This window comes from Platichthys flesus, chromosome 11 (assembly GCF_949316205.1).
Source record: "Platichthys flesus chromosome 11, fPlaFle2.1, whole genome shotgun sequence".
Classification (NCBI taxonomy): domain Eukaryota; kingdom Metazoa; phylum Chordata; class Actinopteri; order Pleuronectiformes; family Pleuronectidae; genus Platichthys; species Platichthys flesus.
In genome coordinates this window covers 23,558,004-23,577,037 of record NC_084955.1, presented here as the reverse complement: position 1 = coordinate 23,577,037, position 19,034 = coordinate 23,558,004, and the positions used below count along the sequence as shown (strand labels likewise).

Sequence of the window (19,034 nt, the reverse complement as noted above, 5' to 3'; positions counted from 1 at the left end):
GACACCTAGAGAGAGAGAGAGAGAGAGAGAGAGAAAGAGAGAGAGCGAGAGAGGCGTTTGTGTTAAAATGTAGATAGATACCTCAGACAGAAAAGAAAGAAGCGAAGGGATCCAGTGTGTGGAGGGGCCTGAGAAGAGGAGGAGGAGGAGGGAGACAGAGGTGGAGGGAGGGGAAGAACTTAAGAGGAGGGGAGGAGAGAGAGCGCGAGAGAGAGAGAGAGAGAGAGAGAGAGAGCGAGTAAGGGAGGACCAGTGTGAGGAGGCAGATCCGGAGGTCCTCAGACAGCAGCGGTGTGCAGGAGTACAGCGTGCAGACTGGCCACTGACGTGCTGTGGGATTGAACACACACACACACTGAGACACACACATGCACGGACACACACACACACACCCCTGAGGAGTGTATGAGACATGCCCAGGCTGCCGTCCATGGACACACACACACTGGCAGGGCACCAGAGCGGAGATACAGCAGCAGACCCCCGAGCCTGAGGAGGAGAGCATGGAGAGCAGCATGTTCTTTGGTGAGTTTGTATTTGTACGTGTGTGTGTGTGTGTTTGCATTGTGGTTACATGCATAATGTCATCCTAGTGTGTGTGTGTGTGTGTGTGTGTGTGTGTGTGTGTGTGTGTGTGTGTGTGTGTGTGTGTGTGTGTGTGTGTGCAGACTCCATGCAAGCATAAATGTGTGTGTTTTTACTTATTCTGGATAATGAAGGCATGAACAGAATAATCTCTGGTTTTCATTAACATATATACACCCCAAGAGACCTCTTTTCTCTTTCTCGCTCTGTGTGTGTCTGTCTGTCTGTGTGTGTGTGTGTGTGTGTGTGTGTGTGTGTGTGTGTGTGTGTGTGTGCAGACTCCATGCAAGCATAAATGTGTGTGTTCTTACTTATTCTGGATAATAAAGGCATGAACAGAAGAAGCACTGGTTTCCATTGAAGGACAGCAGTGTGAAGTTACACGCCTTGGGTTCCTCTTTGCTGTGTGTGTATGCGTGTGTGTGTGTGTGTGTGTGTGTGTGTGTGTGTGCAGACTCCATCTAAGCCTAAATGTGTGTGTTCTTACTCATTATGGATAATAAAGTATGAGGAGAAGAAGCACTGGTTTCATTGAAGTTACACACCTCAGTGTGTGTGTGTGTGTGTGTGTGTGTGTGTGTGTGTGTGTGTGTGTGTGTGTGTGTGTGTGTGTTCCCTGCATGTGCTTCTTCACAGTCAAATGCAGTGTGTGAGTGCACAGCCCCCCCCCCCTCCTCCCTAAGGTGCATGTGTTCCAGCCTGCCTGTTACTTGTTCTTGGAAACTAAGAGAGATAGATAGATGGACCTGGCTGCCGTCACTTGCAGAGAATAAGGAAAAGAGAAAAGTGAGCGTGTGAAGTTTGTCGCTGTGGGATCCTGAGAAGTGTCGAACGAACCTCAGGTCACGATCGCCCTCGTGCAGCTGCAGAGAATTGAAGTTTGGGGATTTTTTTAAATGCTAGTTTAGTTGGAGGATGTATTGAAAAAATCAAAAATCTAATCCGAAGCGTCCAGCCTCGAGAGCCTCTTGATACGTTGTGTAGGATATGCAGAGAAATTAAAAGAAGCCTCCCACCATTAGTTCCTGCACAGAGGAGACTGGAGGAGGCTTAGAGAGACTTAATGCGCCAGCGGCTTCTCGTCAAGTGCTCTTCTCACGGCCGGCTTACAGTCACATCGGAGGAATAATTACACAGGGATCCGGAGTTCTGAGGAGGTGATTTGTTAAATGAAAGACTCTCTTTTTTCCTCTGCTTCATCCCAGGGATTAAAAGCGATCTGAAGTAACAGAGCGTGGCTCCTGGAAGCGAGAAGGATTTTCTCCTGTTATGCCATACACACAGAGGGAGGAGGGCGGGGGGTGGGGGGGTGGAGGGAGCTTATAAATGAATGAGCTGTCAGGTGCGGAGACAGCTCCGGCTCTTTGAGATTCACCGCGGCTGTCGGTCAGGTGTGAGAGCGCTGGAAGGCAAAGAGAAAAGAGAAGGTGAAGAGGGATGGGTGGGTCTCTGGTGTGTCTGGCCCGAGGTTAACCTGGAGTCACGAGGGTGGAGGAGGGCCTCCAACCAGAGAGCGGTTCAGAGAGCGGGTCAGAGAGCGGTCCAGAGAGCGGTCCAGAGAGCGGTTCAGAGAGGGGTCCAGAGAGGGGTCCAGAGAGGGGTTCAGAGAGGGGTTCAGAGAGCGGTCCAGAGAGCGGTCCAGAGAGCGGTTCAGAGAGCGGTTCAGAGAGGGGTTCAGAGAGCGGTCCAGAGAGCGGTTCAGAGAGGGGTCTAGAGCGAATCAGAGAGGGGTTCAGAGAGCGGTTCAGAGAGGGGTTCAGAGAGCGGTTCAGAGATCGGGTCAGAGAGGGGTCCAGAGAGGGGTTCAGAGAGGGGTCCAGAGAGCGGTTCAGAGAGGGGTCCAGAGAGGGGTCCAGAGAGCGGTTCAGAGAGGGGTCCAGAGAGGGGTCCAGAGAGGGGTTCAGAGAGGGGTCCAGAGAGGGGTCCAGAGAGGGATCCAGAGAGGGGTCCAGAGAGGGGTTCAGAGAGGGGTCCAGAGAGCGGGTCAGAGAGGGGTTCAGAGAGCGGTTCAGAGAGGGGTCCAGAGAGGGGTCCAGAGAGGGGTCCAGAGAGCGGGTCAGAGAGCGGTTCAGAGAGGGGTTCAGAGAGGGGTCCAGAGAGCGGTTCAGAGAGCGGGTCAGAGAGGGGTCCAGAGAGCGGTTCAGAGAGGAGTCCAGAGAGGGGTTCAGAGAGCGGTCAAGAGAGCGGGTCAGAGAGGGGTTCAGAGAGGGGTCCAGAGAGCGGGTCAGAGAGCGGTCCAGAGAGCGGTTCATAGAGCGGTCAAGAGAGCGGTCCAGAGAGCGGGTCAGAGAGGGGTCCAGAGAGGGGTTCAGAGAGGGGTCCAGAGAGCGGTTCATAGAGCGGTCAAGAGAGCGGTCCAGAGAGCGGTTCAGAGAGGGGTCCAGAGAGGGGTTCAGAGAGGGGTCCCGGGTCGCCGCTGCCGGTTTTGTCCGTGTATTTGCCAGAGGCAGTTCTGCGACCCGGCTTATCTCGTAAAATAAAAACACCAAAACAAAGATGAGTAAAGGTCAACAGTTGTGTACAGGATGTGCATCAGTTTAGCATTCATGAGCCCGGCCCTGAGTGCACCACTGAGAAAATAGATGGCATCTATTTAAAGATTAATAACACTGCTTGTTCCCCCGGCGCTGCATTTCCGCTGTTTAACTGCAACATGTTTTCTGTTCAGATGATTTATAGCAGGTGACATATCATGAAAACAGCCGGCGCGACCCTTTGACCTCCCGAGAAACAAGATACCAAAAATGGAGAAAAAGGGAAAGAGCGGATGAAAAGAGCGGATCCCTTCTTCTCATTTAACACCGTCTGCGAAGGTGGAGAACCAGGCAGTAAAAAGAACCGTAAAGGCTAATAGGTCTTGAGTGTGTGCTGCAGCCTAACAAGCCATTAGTGAAGTGGAGTCGAAAAAGGGCCCCGAGAAAATCACATCCCGGGTGTCTGGCCTCCGCTTTGGTTAACGTCAGATTACTGATCGCGTTGGGAAGCGATGGTTTTGACGGGACTCACTCTGTTTATAACCAAGCGTTTTAATCTGAAGGAGACGGAGATAGAATCGCAGCTCGGAGGCCACGCGCTGAGAACACAGAGCTAATCCTGTAAAGGTTAACGGGAGAATCAGTGGAAGTGTGTCTCTCAGAAATAAGAAAGCTTTGCATTTACCCTTTGGACTCACTGTGTTGGTTTTAATCGGGGTGAAATGATTTCCTCCCCTGATCTCAGAGCACGTGAAGGGTCACGGAACACAATCAGCCGACTCCATGAAAACACGGAGGTGTTAATCACATCCGGAGCGTCCTCGGCATGCCAATGACTTCCAGTGGAATTCAGATTTATCTCGTAATTGGATTTGTATTTGCTGTGGGAAATGGTCGGCCATGCCAGAGTGGTCTTTTCATTTCGAGGCTCTCTGGCTCCGCGGACTCCCTGAGCCTCTCTGGCCAGATCGTATCGGAGGAGGCAGCAGCCGCGGTTCAAGACGCCGAGAGGAGGCGGCCGGCGGAGGAGAGCGGCACACGATGATTAATCATTAATGCCAGTCGGCGTCCTCCAGACATCGTTTTTACTCCCTCCCTCTCTCGACATGCTGCCGCAGGGGTAAAGAACGCTTGAGCCCAGATAAGTGAATGTTTCAGGAAGGGCAGTGCAGAGGACAGTCTCGAGTCTGGAGCATCACACACACACAAACACACACAGACAGACACACACACACACAGACACACACACACACATCCTGTCCAGTGAGCTGCTCTTTACATCTCGTACTGTACGCGCTGCATCATTAAACGCTGCCTCAAAGAGAATGGATAAACAAAGGCCAGTGGGTAAAAAACTTTCATCAATTCTGATCAGTTTCAAATGTTTCCTGGGAGTCGCGTCTCGGTTTGCACGACGTCTCAGTTCTCGACCGAGTCGCCGAAGGAAGCAGCTACGAAAAAAAGCCCCGGGTTCAACGTGTGTGGAAACCGGCTCGTGCTTATTTCATTAATTAAAATTTGGTTTATGAAAACACGAGCCTGCAGCCGAATATCAACGGACGTGTTTGAAGCTGCGTTAATTCATTTTCTTTTTCATTAGCCTCTTGGAGATGGAGGTGTATTAAAAAAACACCAGGGCCTAAAGAAAGTGATCTGGTTAATGTGTTAACTGTTTATACGTCTACGCAAAACTAGCATCTATTTGGAGTCGTGTTTCTGGGGAAGTGCAAGATTCATTTACCACAGATTTGATCCCCTACCTTATAAGAAATACATTCAGCTTTATCAAATGTGTTCCTACGTGTTTTAGTTAAAACAGACGCCTATTAATTTGACGAGGCCGGAATGTACGATTTTAATATAATTTGGGGCCCGAGCGGATAACGACCAATCACAAGTCAGTCTCGGCTGTTAAATACGACGTATCACACCGTTTTTTATAGCGTAAAATAAGAACTTGAAACCAAACTTATCGCACTTGAACAAACATCAGTGTGATAAAAAAATGTATTGACGTGCCCCATCTGCTAACGTGGAGGAGACAGGATTTGACGACCTATACTGCAAGCAAGCCACCAGAGGGAGCTCCAGATGATATGGCTCTAAATTTGTGGAGCTTTCATGTAGATTAGATCATTTTCCTTGAGCTCGACCCAACAACCTTTAACGTTAAAGCAATAATGCAATAAATCTCTTTGTATAAAATTATAGAGTAGATGTTTGTTGAAATCTCATTGTGTTATAAACGTGTAGTTACAGTGTAGTAAGGTACTGAGAGTCGGGTTTGAGGGTTAATTAGTTGAATATCTCTGAGGTTATTAAATAATCACGCTCAATTTCATGATTTATTTTAAATTTGAACGTGGTTGGTCTCATGGTTCTCGTTCATAGCGAGCTGCGGACGGAAAGTCGTCGTCCTCGGCAGCTTTCTGTGTGGCCTCAAATAAAACTAAAATAAACCCGTGGTCAGATTTTACATAAACAAACATTTTACGACCTCAAACACTTCCAGATCTCACATTAATCCACCGCGTACCTGCTGCCGGCGAGCGCATGAGAGGCTCGTTGTGAGAGGTCGAGAGACAGGAGGTGATTCACCTCGTCAGGGACCCGGAGCTCAGGAGGTTTCAGAAAGAGATGTGACACGTAAACAGGGTTTTCATTCAAATGACCTGATATATTCAATTTGTTTGGATCTGACTCGATTCAGGTTCTTTTGTTTTCATCGTCTAATCGATGCCTTTGAAAGAAACTTAGATTCCAGGAGCCTTAGCATCGTATTGAAGAGACGTTGTAATGTTACAAGAATAAAGTTGTAACTGAGAAGACAGTCGTAATTTAACGGGAAAGAAAATCGTAATATTATGAGAATAAAGTCGTTATTTAACGAGGAAAGTTATAATGTTACTAAAATAAATATTTTTTTTTGGGGGGGGGGGGGGAGCCGGACTTATACTCCTGGATCTAACATTTGTAACCAATCTCACCTTTTCTCGAGAAACTATGATAATTCTTTACATATTACTCGGATGTTACCGATGATAACTTCCCTGTTCGACTGCTAAACTTTTCGTCCTCAATTGAAGTTTGTTCGATTTTTACACAATCTTTTCAAAGTCCTGATACTTGTTGTTATTTGCGAAATTTATAGGAAAGTAAAACTTAACAAGATGCTCATTTTAGTGCAGGTAATATAATGATGAATTATAACTTTACTGTTGTAACACTCCATCTTTATTCTTTATTCTGTGCTGTCTCTTTAACGAGCCTCTGACACGGTCGTAGCATCGAGGATAAAACCTGTAGATTCCTCTGTTTTCTTCTCAGCTCTCAGTTCTGCTCACTCACTCTTCTGCCAGTGATTTTAATGACTGTCACCCGATGACCTTTTCCATGTGGAGCGACTCTCTGAGCAACTCAAGATGCAGAGCGGTCCACGGCGTCAGCAGCCGGGGCTCAGACCACCGGGGCCCCGCTCTCCTCCGGAGTCAGGATTTAGAAACTGTCGACCAAACTCAGATATAACTTTTTTTTTATATTTTAGCCCAAACTCAAGTCAAATATTGACACTTCTGACTAAATGATATTTATGGATCTGGCTGCACACGGCTCTCCCTTCAGAATGCGGTGTGCTGCTCAGAGGTTGAAGGTTTGAGTCCAGTTCAGCAGCCACAGGCTCATTTTGCGTCTCTGCCTCATATTTTGTGTGTTTGCTGTTGGTGACAGACGACGAGGCTGAGGAGGGGAGAGACACTCACCCTCTGCTGCGGGGCTGGAATGTGTGTTTGTGTTTGGGCACGTTGGGCCCGATGATGACTGCTGTGTAACCTCTCACAACGGGAAACAACACAAAATCAATTTAGCTTTTCGACACCTCCATGCACGCTGAGGTTCAGGACAAAGCAGGAATCTAAGCATTTACATATATTTACACGTTTAATTTAAATTTTTAGAAAGCAAGATTGCGTAAATACTACTCAACCGATTTCCATGAAAGTTTGTGCATGGGTACGATATGACCCAAGGAAGGACCCCTTCAATTTTGAAGCGGATAAATGAATGGATTGAGATCTCTTTTACTTTCTCACGGCTAGATAGTTACTTGAAACAAGATCCCAGGACCTGGGTGATTGAGATTCTTCCCAGATCCATTCATCTCCATTCCTCTGCCAAAGAGATTATGATTTTTTATGGACATTTGTTAGATTGTCAGCAGGATTAGGAAAATAACTACAGAACCAATCCGCATGACATTTTGTAAAGAGGTGGAGCGAGAGCCAAGGAAGAAGGAGTTGGTATTTTGGTGCAGATCCAGATAAACGAGCGGGTCCAGGATGTTTGACTATTTTCACTTGTTTCTTCAGAGTGGCAGTCAAACGACCATCGTGGCTTCAGTACATAGAATACATGTGGTATTTATTGAGCAGTTTTCTTGTGTTATTGACGGTTCAGAACACGTTACACACATTAATGCACACGTTCATCGCTTGTTTATGCATTTTTCTATCCCACACATTCGTACACCATCAGCACAGCCATCAGGGGCAATTTAGAACACTCCTGAATGAAGACTGGAGGAGCTGGGGATCGAACCACCGACCTCAGTGGAGGTTTGTCGTACAGACTGAACCACAATAAGTGATTTAATGGCATGATTTAACACACACTAGTGAATTTACCATGTTGCTCCTGTTCTGGTGCTCCCCCCCATCCCCAGCATGAAGTGAAAGATCTTCAGTGATCGCATTCATTTCCATCTCACAGCAGTTTAATTATTAATCTGTTCAGTCCTCTGGTTTACGAGCATGTTGAGCAAGCGGATGTTAACATTTAGCTAAAAGCTCCTCGGTGTCAGACCTCAGCTTTGTTGCCGTCCTGACAGTTTAGTTGTTTTTAACGGTACATATTCTTATGGTGAGATATTTGAAAAGTTCTCCATCGATGGAAAACAACAAAAACACATTTACTCACACATGTGAACCCACACTATTCGACTTCCTTCAACACTGCAGCAGGAAAACCATGTGTTTGTTTGTTCTGCTAGTTCATATAATTCACAACCCTAAGTTCTTTAACAGAGTTTCCTTAAAAAACTTATTTTCTTCTTGTATAATAAACCTAACTACTGCTGCATAAATTTAAATTAGCTGCAAAAGCACAACCTGTAGCATCAAACCGAGGATTAGAACTCATACATATTAATACAAATTCAAAACTATTGAATAAGAAATAAGGCCAAAAGGTCCTTTCTGCATATGTGAGTCTTCTTCTGCACTTTTATCACGTTCAGTTTTCATCCGTGTGAGGATTCCTGCTCCGTGGAGGGATCAAGACGCTTCTTTCTTTCAGACATGGACAGAAACACGAGGCCTCGCTGGGAGTTCTCGTTCAGCCGTGGAACAGACGTCAGCCCCGCGATGACACGTCAGATTCCATCTCCCATCAATCAGCCGACTAAACGCGACCTTATCACACGCGTTCACATTTCGGCGTGTCACTCCTCATTTCGCCGCGGGGCTCGTCCCACACGTCGGGGCCCTGGTGTGTTCAGGCGGCCTGTTTGGAGTTTGGACTGTCGGGGGTGTGGCGTGCCTGCGGGCTGACGTCAGGCCGGCGTGTCGGGCGACGCCGCGGTTGGACGATCCCCCACAGGAGGACAATGCTTTGTTAGAAGTTGGGACCGGGACGTGCCTCCACATGAGAGAGGCCGCGTGTGTTCTCCTTCCAACAGATGGCAGCGCTCCGGCAACTGGAAGGAGAAGACGGAGCGAGAGAAGGGGGGGGGGGGGGGCTGTCTGTGGCTCTTTCTCTCTCTCTCTCTCTCTCTCGCTTCCTGTCGTTCTGAATCTTGATTTTTATTTACCCCTCAACGCCGCTCGGGGACCTTAAACGTGGCAACCCTTGTTTTTTTTGTTATCCTCCTCAAGACGGTTGTTGGAGTCGATGCTGGATCTGCCAGCACTTCAGAGCCGCGCTGGCTCACAGCTCCACCGTAAAATGTGCAGCGATAAAAAAAAAGAAAAATCATCCCTCTGGTTCTCATTATAGCTTTTTGTGAAATGGCTTCTTTAATTCCTAATGTTTTGGAAGACTGTGATGCTATTTCTTTTTTTCCTTTTTTGGGAGCCTGTCATGTTGAAATCAGCCCCGGTGCTGTTTCCAATCGGTGGTTCATAAAGCGCTCCGCTGGCGTCCTGCACTCACATGACAATAAAAGTGAAGTATTTACTTTGTGTTTTTCCTGGACGAGCGTGTGCCAGGACGCTTTTTACCATTGAATCATCTCCTCGGCTGCAGTCGTTCCACTTCAGCTAATCGTGACGCCACTGCCAGGATGACAACATCTGCTCTGCAGGGAGGAGCGGCGGTGCAGCGGCGGTGCTTTGGTCATCCGCCTGATCACAGCTTGTTCTGGGCACGCAGTTTAAATCTGATCATGATCACAAGAGGGCATGTAATCGAGAGGAGTCACGAGCAAGCAGCCCGAGAGAAATACAAGATCTCTTTGAGCCAATTAGCGGTAATGGAGATGATTAACCAGAGCGATACAACAATAGTACAAGTACAAGTCCTGAGGTCGAATGTACAACTACGGGGGTAAAGTTATGAAGCGTAAATAACAAAATCTAATACATTTTGTGAATGAAAAAATGCAAAGAGACAATAAAAAATATTGGGATCAGTATGTGTGACGCACAAAATGTCGACTCAAGGTCCTTTCAAACAGATTATATCACTCTTCATCATCTGGGACGTGTTTAAAAGTTCCCAAAAGGCCGTGAGGCGACTGTGAAGTTCACCCCCACTGCAACTACACACAGGAATGAAGTCAATGTACTTCGTTACATCCCAACGTAACAACAAAGGGATTCAAAATGACGACAGAGACACACAAAGCTACAACACAAAACCACAGAGAAACTAGCAAAGAGACACACAACTGACAAAAAGGGAATTAATACAACAAGCGAGACACAAAAACTCCTCAAAAAACTATAGTAGATGCTTTTTACCTCTTTCCGCCTATCTCTGCAACATGCAACTGGATGTCAGAACACACACACACACACACACACACACACACACACACACACACACACACACTCACAGTCTGGATGATTTCTGCAGCTCATCCCGTTGCCTCTTCTCCCCCTCCGACAGGTAACACGTGTCAAAATGGCCTCTTGCCGGCGCTGATGCGTCCCAGCCTGCCCAGCATCCAGGCCGCACTGGGCATGAAGCAGTTCCTGCCCTTCCCACTGGAGACGGCCTCGGCGGTCAGCCTGTTCCCGGGATTCAACACGGTAAGACTCCTGCCGGCCTCCCGGGGTTCATAAACTCCTTGTTCTTGTCTAATTACCCATGATGCATCTCGTTCTGTTGATGCTTCTGAAGCTTTGGTGCCAAACTCTGAGAATAGAAGAGATTCTCGGTGATGACGCTCGGCTTGAGACGAGTAAATCTGAGAAGGAAAAGTACGCTTGTGCTTTTTTTGTTTAGCAAACATTCATTTAGTGGATACAAGACAGAAAATTGTGCGGGTCAGAAATGAAAAACTGAGACACAATAATGGAAAAAATGTGTAACAGTGCATTTCGTTTGAATATTCAGCTTTGACTCGGTGATTTACTGACAGCTGTGTCTTTAGGCTCTGAGACCGAGAACTCATAAAGTGTGAGCAGGTTATTTCTCGTTGAGGAATTTGGCCGCCGAGTACAATCCATCTCCTTGTTCACATCCACATCTGGTTCTTCTTTAAGTCAAACACAGGAACATAGGTTAGCAGAGAAGATGTTGAAGCTTGTACACAACGGGCTTCACGCACAGAGGGAGTTTTTTTCTTTGACTCCTTCCTACGACAGCAGAACCCCCCCTCCCTTCCTCTATCTATGAACATCATCATAACTGGATGACACTGATTCATTATTTGTAAATCTGTTGCTTTTGCAAAGTTGCATCATCTCACATTGCATCAGTTTGAGTGGTTGTGATGCAAATTATTGACCCCTGAGTATTTTTTGCATTCTGGTCATCACACCCTCATTGTGTAAAAAGATTTAAAGTGTGAGTTTATGCATACAGTGTTTGGTTTAGTTTGGTTTCAACACAAGTACTTGAAAGTGTGGTAGAAACCAGTAATGTCTGAATGAAACCACAACCTGGGAGTACTGGTCCATTAAAACTCCTGTTGATGCATCATTGGCTGTTTGGACGTTAGAGAGGAACCGTAACATCTGGAGGAAGAAAAAGTCAAAATGCACAAATGTGGCAAAGTTGTGCGACTAATGTGGACTTATTTTTGATTTAAAACACAATGGAACCTTTATATAACCTTTACACCAAACCTATTCTTCATCAACACTTTTTTTTATGACTGTAATTTCATATAAATGTTAGAGAATCAATGCTCAGCGGGTCATTAACATGAGGAGTAAACAGTTTCCAAAATAAACTCCAAACTAAAATCTGTTTAGCTCTCAATGACGTTCCCATTGTGTCAGTAATTAGGAACAAGTCCCAGTTAATTGTATGAATTCTGAAGGTATTTGGCTCACGAATTGAAAACAATAACAGTTACAGCTTTCCCTCCTGAAGGGTAATTAACTCATGACCTGAACTGAACCCTGTGGTTCTCCGGAGACGAGCTCTGTTTTACCAGCGACCCTGAACGCCTCGCTGCGACGGGCCCTCGCTACAGAAACGTGAACATAACACAGGCTGCAGGTATTAATGTTGTTTTCCATCACGAGGCAACGAAATAACAAATCAGGTTTGAATTTCTCAATGTGTGAATCTGTAGATTAAAATGTGATTTGAGGACAGAGGCGGTCGAATGTTGGACAGATTGTCCACATCCACAGTTTGTGACAATAAACACTGACCAGTGCATCTTGTCAGGATATGTTCCTTTCACCCTTTCACACACACATCGGTGTCCATGACCTGCTGATATGAAAACGTGCATTTCACAGAGTAAACAGAGCTGAAGAGATTTATTTTGTATTTGCAGCTGAAGCTATGAGGCCTGACTTTCTGCTCGAAGGAGTGCGCTGCAAATAGTGCTGCACAAAGCAAAACAGTGAAGCCACAGAGCAAAACACCAACTGTTAACATGAGAGGCGTAAATATTTGTTTTGGTTCAACTGTGAATGTGGTCGGACAATCTAAATAATTAAAGGGAGGGGGGGAGGACATTAGCCGATATATGTTTCTCTAATACCTCGGCCAGGCTCTGTTGTCCCCTGCCTGGTTTGCTGTTTATATTTGTAAGTATATTTTAAGTACACAGGTTTTGTTTGATGTGGAATTGATTTCCTTTAAGCACTCTTTTTTATTTATTCCGTCAATAAGTGGGCGTCACATGTCAGAGACGAACTCTTTAATCGTCCATTTCTCCAGCTTCTGTGATCTGCTGTTAACAGTAGAATGTGGCTGCGTCGACCTTATTGGATTTGCAACCAGCGAGGCAGTATTCCTTTTAAACAGGGCACTCACCCGCTGAGCACTTACTGCACCAGGACTCGTGTGCACGCTGGTATGGATCTATTGATCCGCTTTTTGAAAGCAGAGACTAATTATGAGGGAAATTTGTGGCGAGGTCATCAAAAAACATGATGACTACTGGAAGTCAAAAGAATAGCGCTAAAAGCATAAAAGCTTTTTTAGTTCTTTGAATTACGGGGATGACTAATTTTAAAAATGTGGAGCGAGAGCTTGAGGTGTGGAGCCCAGCTGGATGAGAGTGGGACTAAACCCCATGAAGGGAAACGAGCAGCGACACCACAGAGAGACGTCTGGAGACAGAACCCACGAAAGAGGCGGATTGTTTATATGCCAGAAGGATTTCAGGAGAAAGTTCAGGAACACATCTCATCTGTATTTAACAGACTTGTCTGCAGGTAATGAGGAACACACTTGATGGAAAGCTGATGCTGGATGATAGTAATCACCTCCCGCTCCGCCGCACAGACACACGCCTCCCTCGCTCTTTCAACCCGACGCTCTGGCTCTCTCGCTGCCTCTTTTCATTCCGCTCTCAAACTTTCCCCTGAAAGCTGCAGAGTTCCTTCATCTCGAGCAGAAGCTTGACGAAAAGACTTCACACACGAGTTGCTCTTCCACGTTCTGTCGACACAAGCGAGTTTGGCTCCGAGGGGGCGACACATGAAGTCTGTTCTCCAGCTTGCAGTTCTGATCAGAGCCTTTTTTTTTCAGTTGTCACACAGCAGGTGAGAAAAGGTGATCTGAATCGCTCATATAAACTGTGCAGGAAAGAGCTGAACAGTCAAATCAGTGGCACAGAGGAAACATCCGGGATTCAGATGGTTGCTTGAGAAAGAAGATTGGCAGTAAATTGCACTTTTGGTGCTGAAAGTAAAAGTACTGCTTCGAAATAAGAAAATAAGAGAAGAAGAATAGAAAGGAAGCTATTATTTCATGATGTGCAATTTTTGGTAAAAGACGAAGAAGGAAATGAGGAGAGATGGAGGGAAACTGGAGGAAGGAAATAAGAGAAAAGGTCATAGGATACAAAGAAGGAAAGGTTAGATAAAGTAAATCGAAAAGATATTAGTGATATTGATTTGTGATAATATGAAATATTTGGTTAAAGTACTGTAAGTGCAGAAAGGTTGTGTGTTTTAGATTTTCAAATCAGTTGAAGGAAAAAGGAGAGAAGGACGGAAAGAGGGACTAATGGAAGGAAATAAGAGAAGAGGTCAAACGGTTGAAATCAAGGGCAGAATAAGTGAAGCATGAAGGAAACTAAAATGAAGATATTATCGATGTTTGTATATCAGTAAATTCATGATAATGTACAAATATTTACTCCAGAGAGCTTTTTGTGTTTTTGCTATTTTCAGGTGAGTTGAAGAAGCAAACGAAATGAGGAAGAGCTGCAGGGAATGAGGGATTGAAGGGAATGAAATGAGAGAAGAGGTCACAAGGATACAAAGAAGGGCAGATGGGATGAAATTGAATTATAATAAACATTATAGTGATTTAGTGATTTAGTTGATTACATGATAATGGGACATATTTGGTCAAAGTACTCCTGGAGCCCTTACTTTTAGCTTTTTAAGATCCGTTGAAGACAGGTGGAAAAGAGGAGAAATGGAGGGAAAGAAGGCCTGAAGGAAGGAAATAAGAGAACAGGGTCAAGGAGGATACAAGGAAGAGGATGAAGGAGAAAGGAAACTAAAATAAATAATGATATCGTGGAAGTGGAGTCAAAAGTCTAATTTCAAATATGCTCCGAAGTAAAAAGTATGTAAACTTTCACATTCTCTAACTTCCACAAACGAGCGAAATGGCTCCTCTCAGGCGGTTTATTAAAAGTTGCCGATCTGAGTATAATTGTGAACAGGAAGCCGAGCAGCTGTTCCATTGAGAGCAGCAGACGTCGTGATTTACAGATCAGGCTGAAGCTACTTTCCATCTGCACTCCCGCTGAAAGCACACACGCTTCTATCTGCTGGGATGAGGTCAGATTTGCTTACGTGACTCCGGAGGCTTAAGAAACATTCACGCTCCCGATGGAGGACGACGACAGTTCTTCCATTCAGGCAGAGAACGAGTGTTACAGGATTTATTTAGTTGTCATGTGCAGGACAAAGGGAAAAGGGAAACAGTGAAGTGTGTGCGTGTCCACACCTGCACGGAACGACACTTAATACCTGAGCCTCTTGTTGAGTCTCGATCTTGTTTGAGTCTCTGACACGATCATGAAACCCTGAGCTGGAGGGGAGAGAAAGGATGTTTGTCCTCTCTCTCTCTCTCTCTCTCTCTCTCTCTCTCTCTCTCTCATACGAGGAAATAAAACAGAAAAATGTGCCTCGGAGACACACAGGGAGACTTAATGCATGTAATTGCATGTTGCTGGAGACGTGAGGTAAAAAGGTTCTTTGTGGCGGCTCCAGTTGAAAATGAGCTTTTCAGACAAACAACAGGATGTCGAGGTTCTCGTGGTTTTCATGCAGACAAGGTGCTGGAGCAGGTACAAAGCAGCTGATTGATTAAGTTGCTGTAGTGTAATCTGCTGCTGGCCGAGCGATCCATCAAGCGACAGATAACATCGGCCGATAGGAGCATGTCAGAGAGTGATGTATCCATGTTTACGTTTTTACAGAATACATTTTTTTTTTACATTTTAACGTTAAAGAGAGATCTTTATCTTTTCTTATTTCAAGTTGTAAATATTTGTTTTCTTTTCATTTATAGTTATAGAATAGTTTATGGTTAATCTATTTAATAATAAGCCTCAATCACAGTGTTTTCAATTAAATGAATTAGTTCAATGACAACATCATTACAATCATTGCTAATTAATTCTTTAACATATATACATAGCTATCTATCTATCTATCTATCTATCTATCTATCTATCTATCTATCTATCTATCTATCTATCTATCTATATATCTATCCATCCATCCATCTATCTATCTATCTATCTATCTATCTATCTATCTATCTATCTATCTATCTATCTATCTATCTATCTATCTATCTATCTATCTATCTATCTATCTATCTGTCTGTCTGTCTGTCTGTCTGTCTGTCTGTCTGTCTGTCTATCTATCTATCTATCTATCTATCTATCTATCTATCTATCTATCTATCTATCTATCTATCTATCTATATATCCATCCATCCATCTATCTATCTATCTATCTATCTATCTATCTGTCTGTCTATCTATCTATCTATCTATCTATCTATCTATCTATCTATCTGTCTCTCTATCACAGTTTTATCTTCAACGAACACTAAGAGGCTATTCCTTTGGTTGTACCTGTTAATATCTGGTGTTATTGATTTTATTATCTTATATAATGAATAAAAAAATCGTTATTTATTTCACCAATTAAGCCCGAACCAATAAATGGATACCAGATATTTAATCATGCACCTTAAAGAATAATCATATTATTGAATTTAGTTTATTTAAAATCGACAAATACTCATTTGTGGCATTAATAACGTGATGTTAAAAAGGCAGTTTAATGTCCAAAATTACAAAAATGACAGAACATTGTTTTGATTGTTTGATGAAGTTTCCTCAGTTTCTCCTCATTCCAGAGTCAAATCCAGATTAGACTAAGTCTGAGCAGCTCGTTTTCATTAAATCACTGATTGATTCACACATCTTCATGACGGACGTTTGGCTTTTTTAATCGACATTCCAGACTGTTCCATGGACGTGTGAATTATACAAGATGTCATCTGCACCCTGACCCTCTCCGAAGGCTGAAAGATTTAGCAGCACCTTCGCTTCTCCTGTTGATAAATATTTCAGTGACACATCGAGACCAAATTCCTCAAAACAAATTCGGTGCAATCAGAGTTTTGGCTTTGTCCTTTCTTCTGTTTTCATATAATCAAGGCAGAGAGTCCATGTTGGGTTGAGAGCAGTGAGAATAAAGGTGAGAATAAACGTTTCCTCACTTCCTCTGGCGGCTGTCGGAGAACTTCAGGGAACTTTCAGCGAGGAAGAGCGAAGTTTAATCTCGTAACCGAAGTGAAATCGTTAAACTTTTCCTCTTTTATTTGGGACGACTTTGATTTGCAGATTAAAGCGTTTGTGTGTCGGGACGTGTCGCCTGTTTGGAGGAGAAAACACAAACAGACACAGAGGCCACTTCTCCCTCTGATAAACAGAAAGTGAGCTTTGAAGAAGTTCAGGATTGGTCTTCAACTTTCAAAACGAGTCAGACGCGAAGAGGAGCTATTGAAATTGCCCCCTTGAAGGAAATGGACCAGAGAAGAGGGGGGGGGGGGGGGGTCAACGGGAGTGGGTGAGTTTTGAAGTGTAATGAAAGAGAAAAGTGAAAGGAGGTGGCAAAGTAGTTTTCAGTCTAACCGAGTGGTGAGTTGAGGGGGTGTGTACTTGTGTGTGTTTGTGTGTCTGTTAGTGTGTGTGTTGTCTTTCTTTGGCCCTGAAAGTAAGATCTATCTTGCCCAGAGCCAACATTTGTCTTGGAGAAACAATACAAACTCCATTTCCCCCCCCAGAGTAATCAGGAATGTGATTTATTGATCCCGTGTGGAGATCTGCACGCTGGGAAATTGCTTTGTGGTCCAGCAGCAGCAGCACACGGGCCTCAGCCGTCACGCTCCATCTCAACCAGTACCAGCTCTTTGCTAAGTCAATGTTAGTGTCGATGGTTGTAATGGGAACGAGCTCTTTGCCAAAGCACAAAAAACCCAGTGACTAACAACGTGAGAGGGAGTTCTTTTACACTTCAGCAGCTCATTCAGCCAACCTCTGGTTATGTGCTCGTTCCCGGCTGCTGCCTGCGGACGCCATATTTGTTTGAAAAATGGATTTAGAGAACAGGACATCTAATGGTTAAAATGTCCACAGTCATCAAGACAGATTAGTTTGACAATCAACAAACAGATAAACATAAATTGTGTCCCAAATGCTAACATGGAGGAGTGATCGGCGTTTATGACCTGTAGTGCATCCAGCCACCAGGGGGCGATCAAAATGATTTGGTTTACTTTCGGGGGTCTGCCATGTCGTCCATCTTTCCTGCTGTAGAGAAACAAAATGTCAGTTCAGTATGAATATTTATCTGCGTCTGGAAAATGAAATCAGCAGCACAACACGTGTGTGAGGAGAAGAGTGAACTACAGCTCCCATGATGCATCTTGGTAAGAAACAATCAAAAGAGAGCAGGACGGAGTTTTGGTGGAATTCAGCTTCTATGGCAACAAGTGGCAGTGAGTGGACTGCAGCTCTGATTCACTGCTGCTCCACAGTGACGGAGGCCTCATCAGTATTCATGTGGAGTTTAGATGGAGACAGCGACGGCTCCACATCGAGCGGAATTAAAAAAAAATATACAACTCGTACATTTCAGCCGTGCAAATCAATATTTTTAATAATAAGATTGGATTCAGCGATTACTGAGCTGCAGCAGGCAATTACTGACGTGGGGAAATGTAAAGATGCAGAAAGAAACTCCACCACGATGGAGACCAACACCAAAAAAAAGAGAGGGAATATTGTACACAATATTTATTTAGTGAGCAGAAACAGAAATCCAATTTGAATGCTCTTAGTTTCTCTGTGTTTCCAAGCAACCGCTCCTCCAGAAAGAGACGTGTTGCTTTTAAATGTCGAGAAACAAACTGGGTCTGGAGTCATTGTGAATTTAATCTGGATTAAACAAGACCACGATCTATTCTCAAACCGACAATAAAAAGATTCAAATGCTGTAAACAACACAAGAGGACAACGTGTATGTAAATTACACTAAACCATCATAACCAGTTCAGTTCAGTCGTTTACTGAGATCCAAGTTCCTAGAGGCCAGTTAGTCTGCAGAGGATCTAGATTTTAATAAATGTTTCCAGAAATGAAAGTTGACGATGTACTCGAGGCTGGAAAACTTGAAGGAGACGTTATTTCAACAAACTTCCAGCGTCACTGCAGCAACGTAACATTTCAGCTCATTAACAACTTTAGTAAAGATCAAATACTTTAAATCCTTTATATATCACAAGGTCAAAACATGAGTGCCGACTCCTCTCAGTCTCATCAGGACCGAGCTGTCCACAAAACCTTCTGTGCACCAAACTGTACATTTTAACTGATTAATCTACTATTCAAACTAAACTCTACAGGGAATACACTTAACACATTTTACCAAACAATAGCATCTAAACGCAACACAACATTTGCGTTTGGTATTTACAAAACCTGGAGGTGAAACAGAGTTGACACAATCTAAAGTGATTTAAATCAGGAACAGAAAACAAACACACATTTACTAGTTAAAAAAAGCCATTTGAAGAATGTGTGGTGATTCCCGCTCTGTAGCTTCAGCCTTTCATTTCTTTACTGTTGACTTTAAAAAGACAGACGACTGCTCGCCGGGCGCTCTGCATGGCGGTAAAAAGGAAAAGAACAAAGGCTGAGTCACGGCCGCCATTTGATTTACACGTGTCCCATAAACATATAATGGA

At 44.4% G+C, this 19,034-nt stretch overlaps 1 protein-coding gene across 1 annotated transcript in view; it reads left to right on the top strand.

Annotated features, from left to right (window-relative positions):
- Positions 1–285: 285 nt before the first annotated feature.
- The window catches only part of znf385d (zinc finger protein 385D), a 63,996-nt gene continuing 45,247 nt past the window's right edge, over positions 286–19,034 (top strand). The window contains exons 1-2 of the mRNA XM_062399330.1: positions 286–525; positions 10,221–10,363. Coding sequence (XP_062255314.1) covers positions 504–525; positions 10,221–10,363 — 165 coding nt within the window. The 5' untranslated portion in view covers positions 286–503. The remainder of the gene's footprint in view (positions 526–10,220; positions 10,364–19,034) is intronic.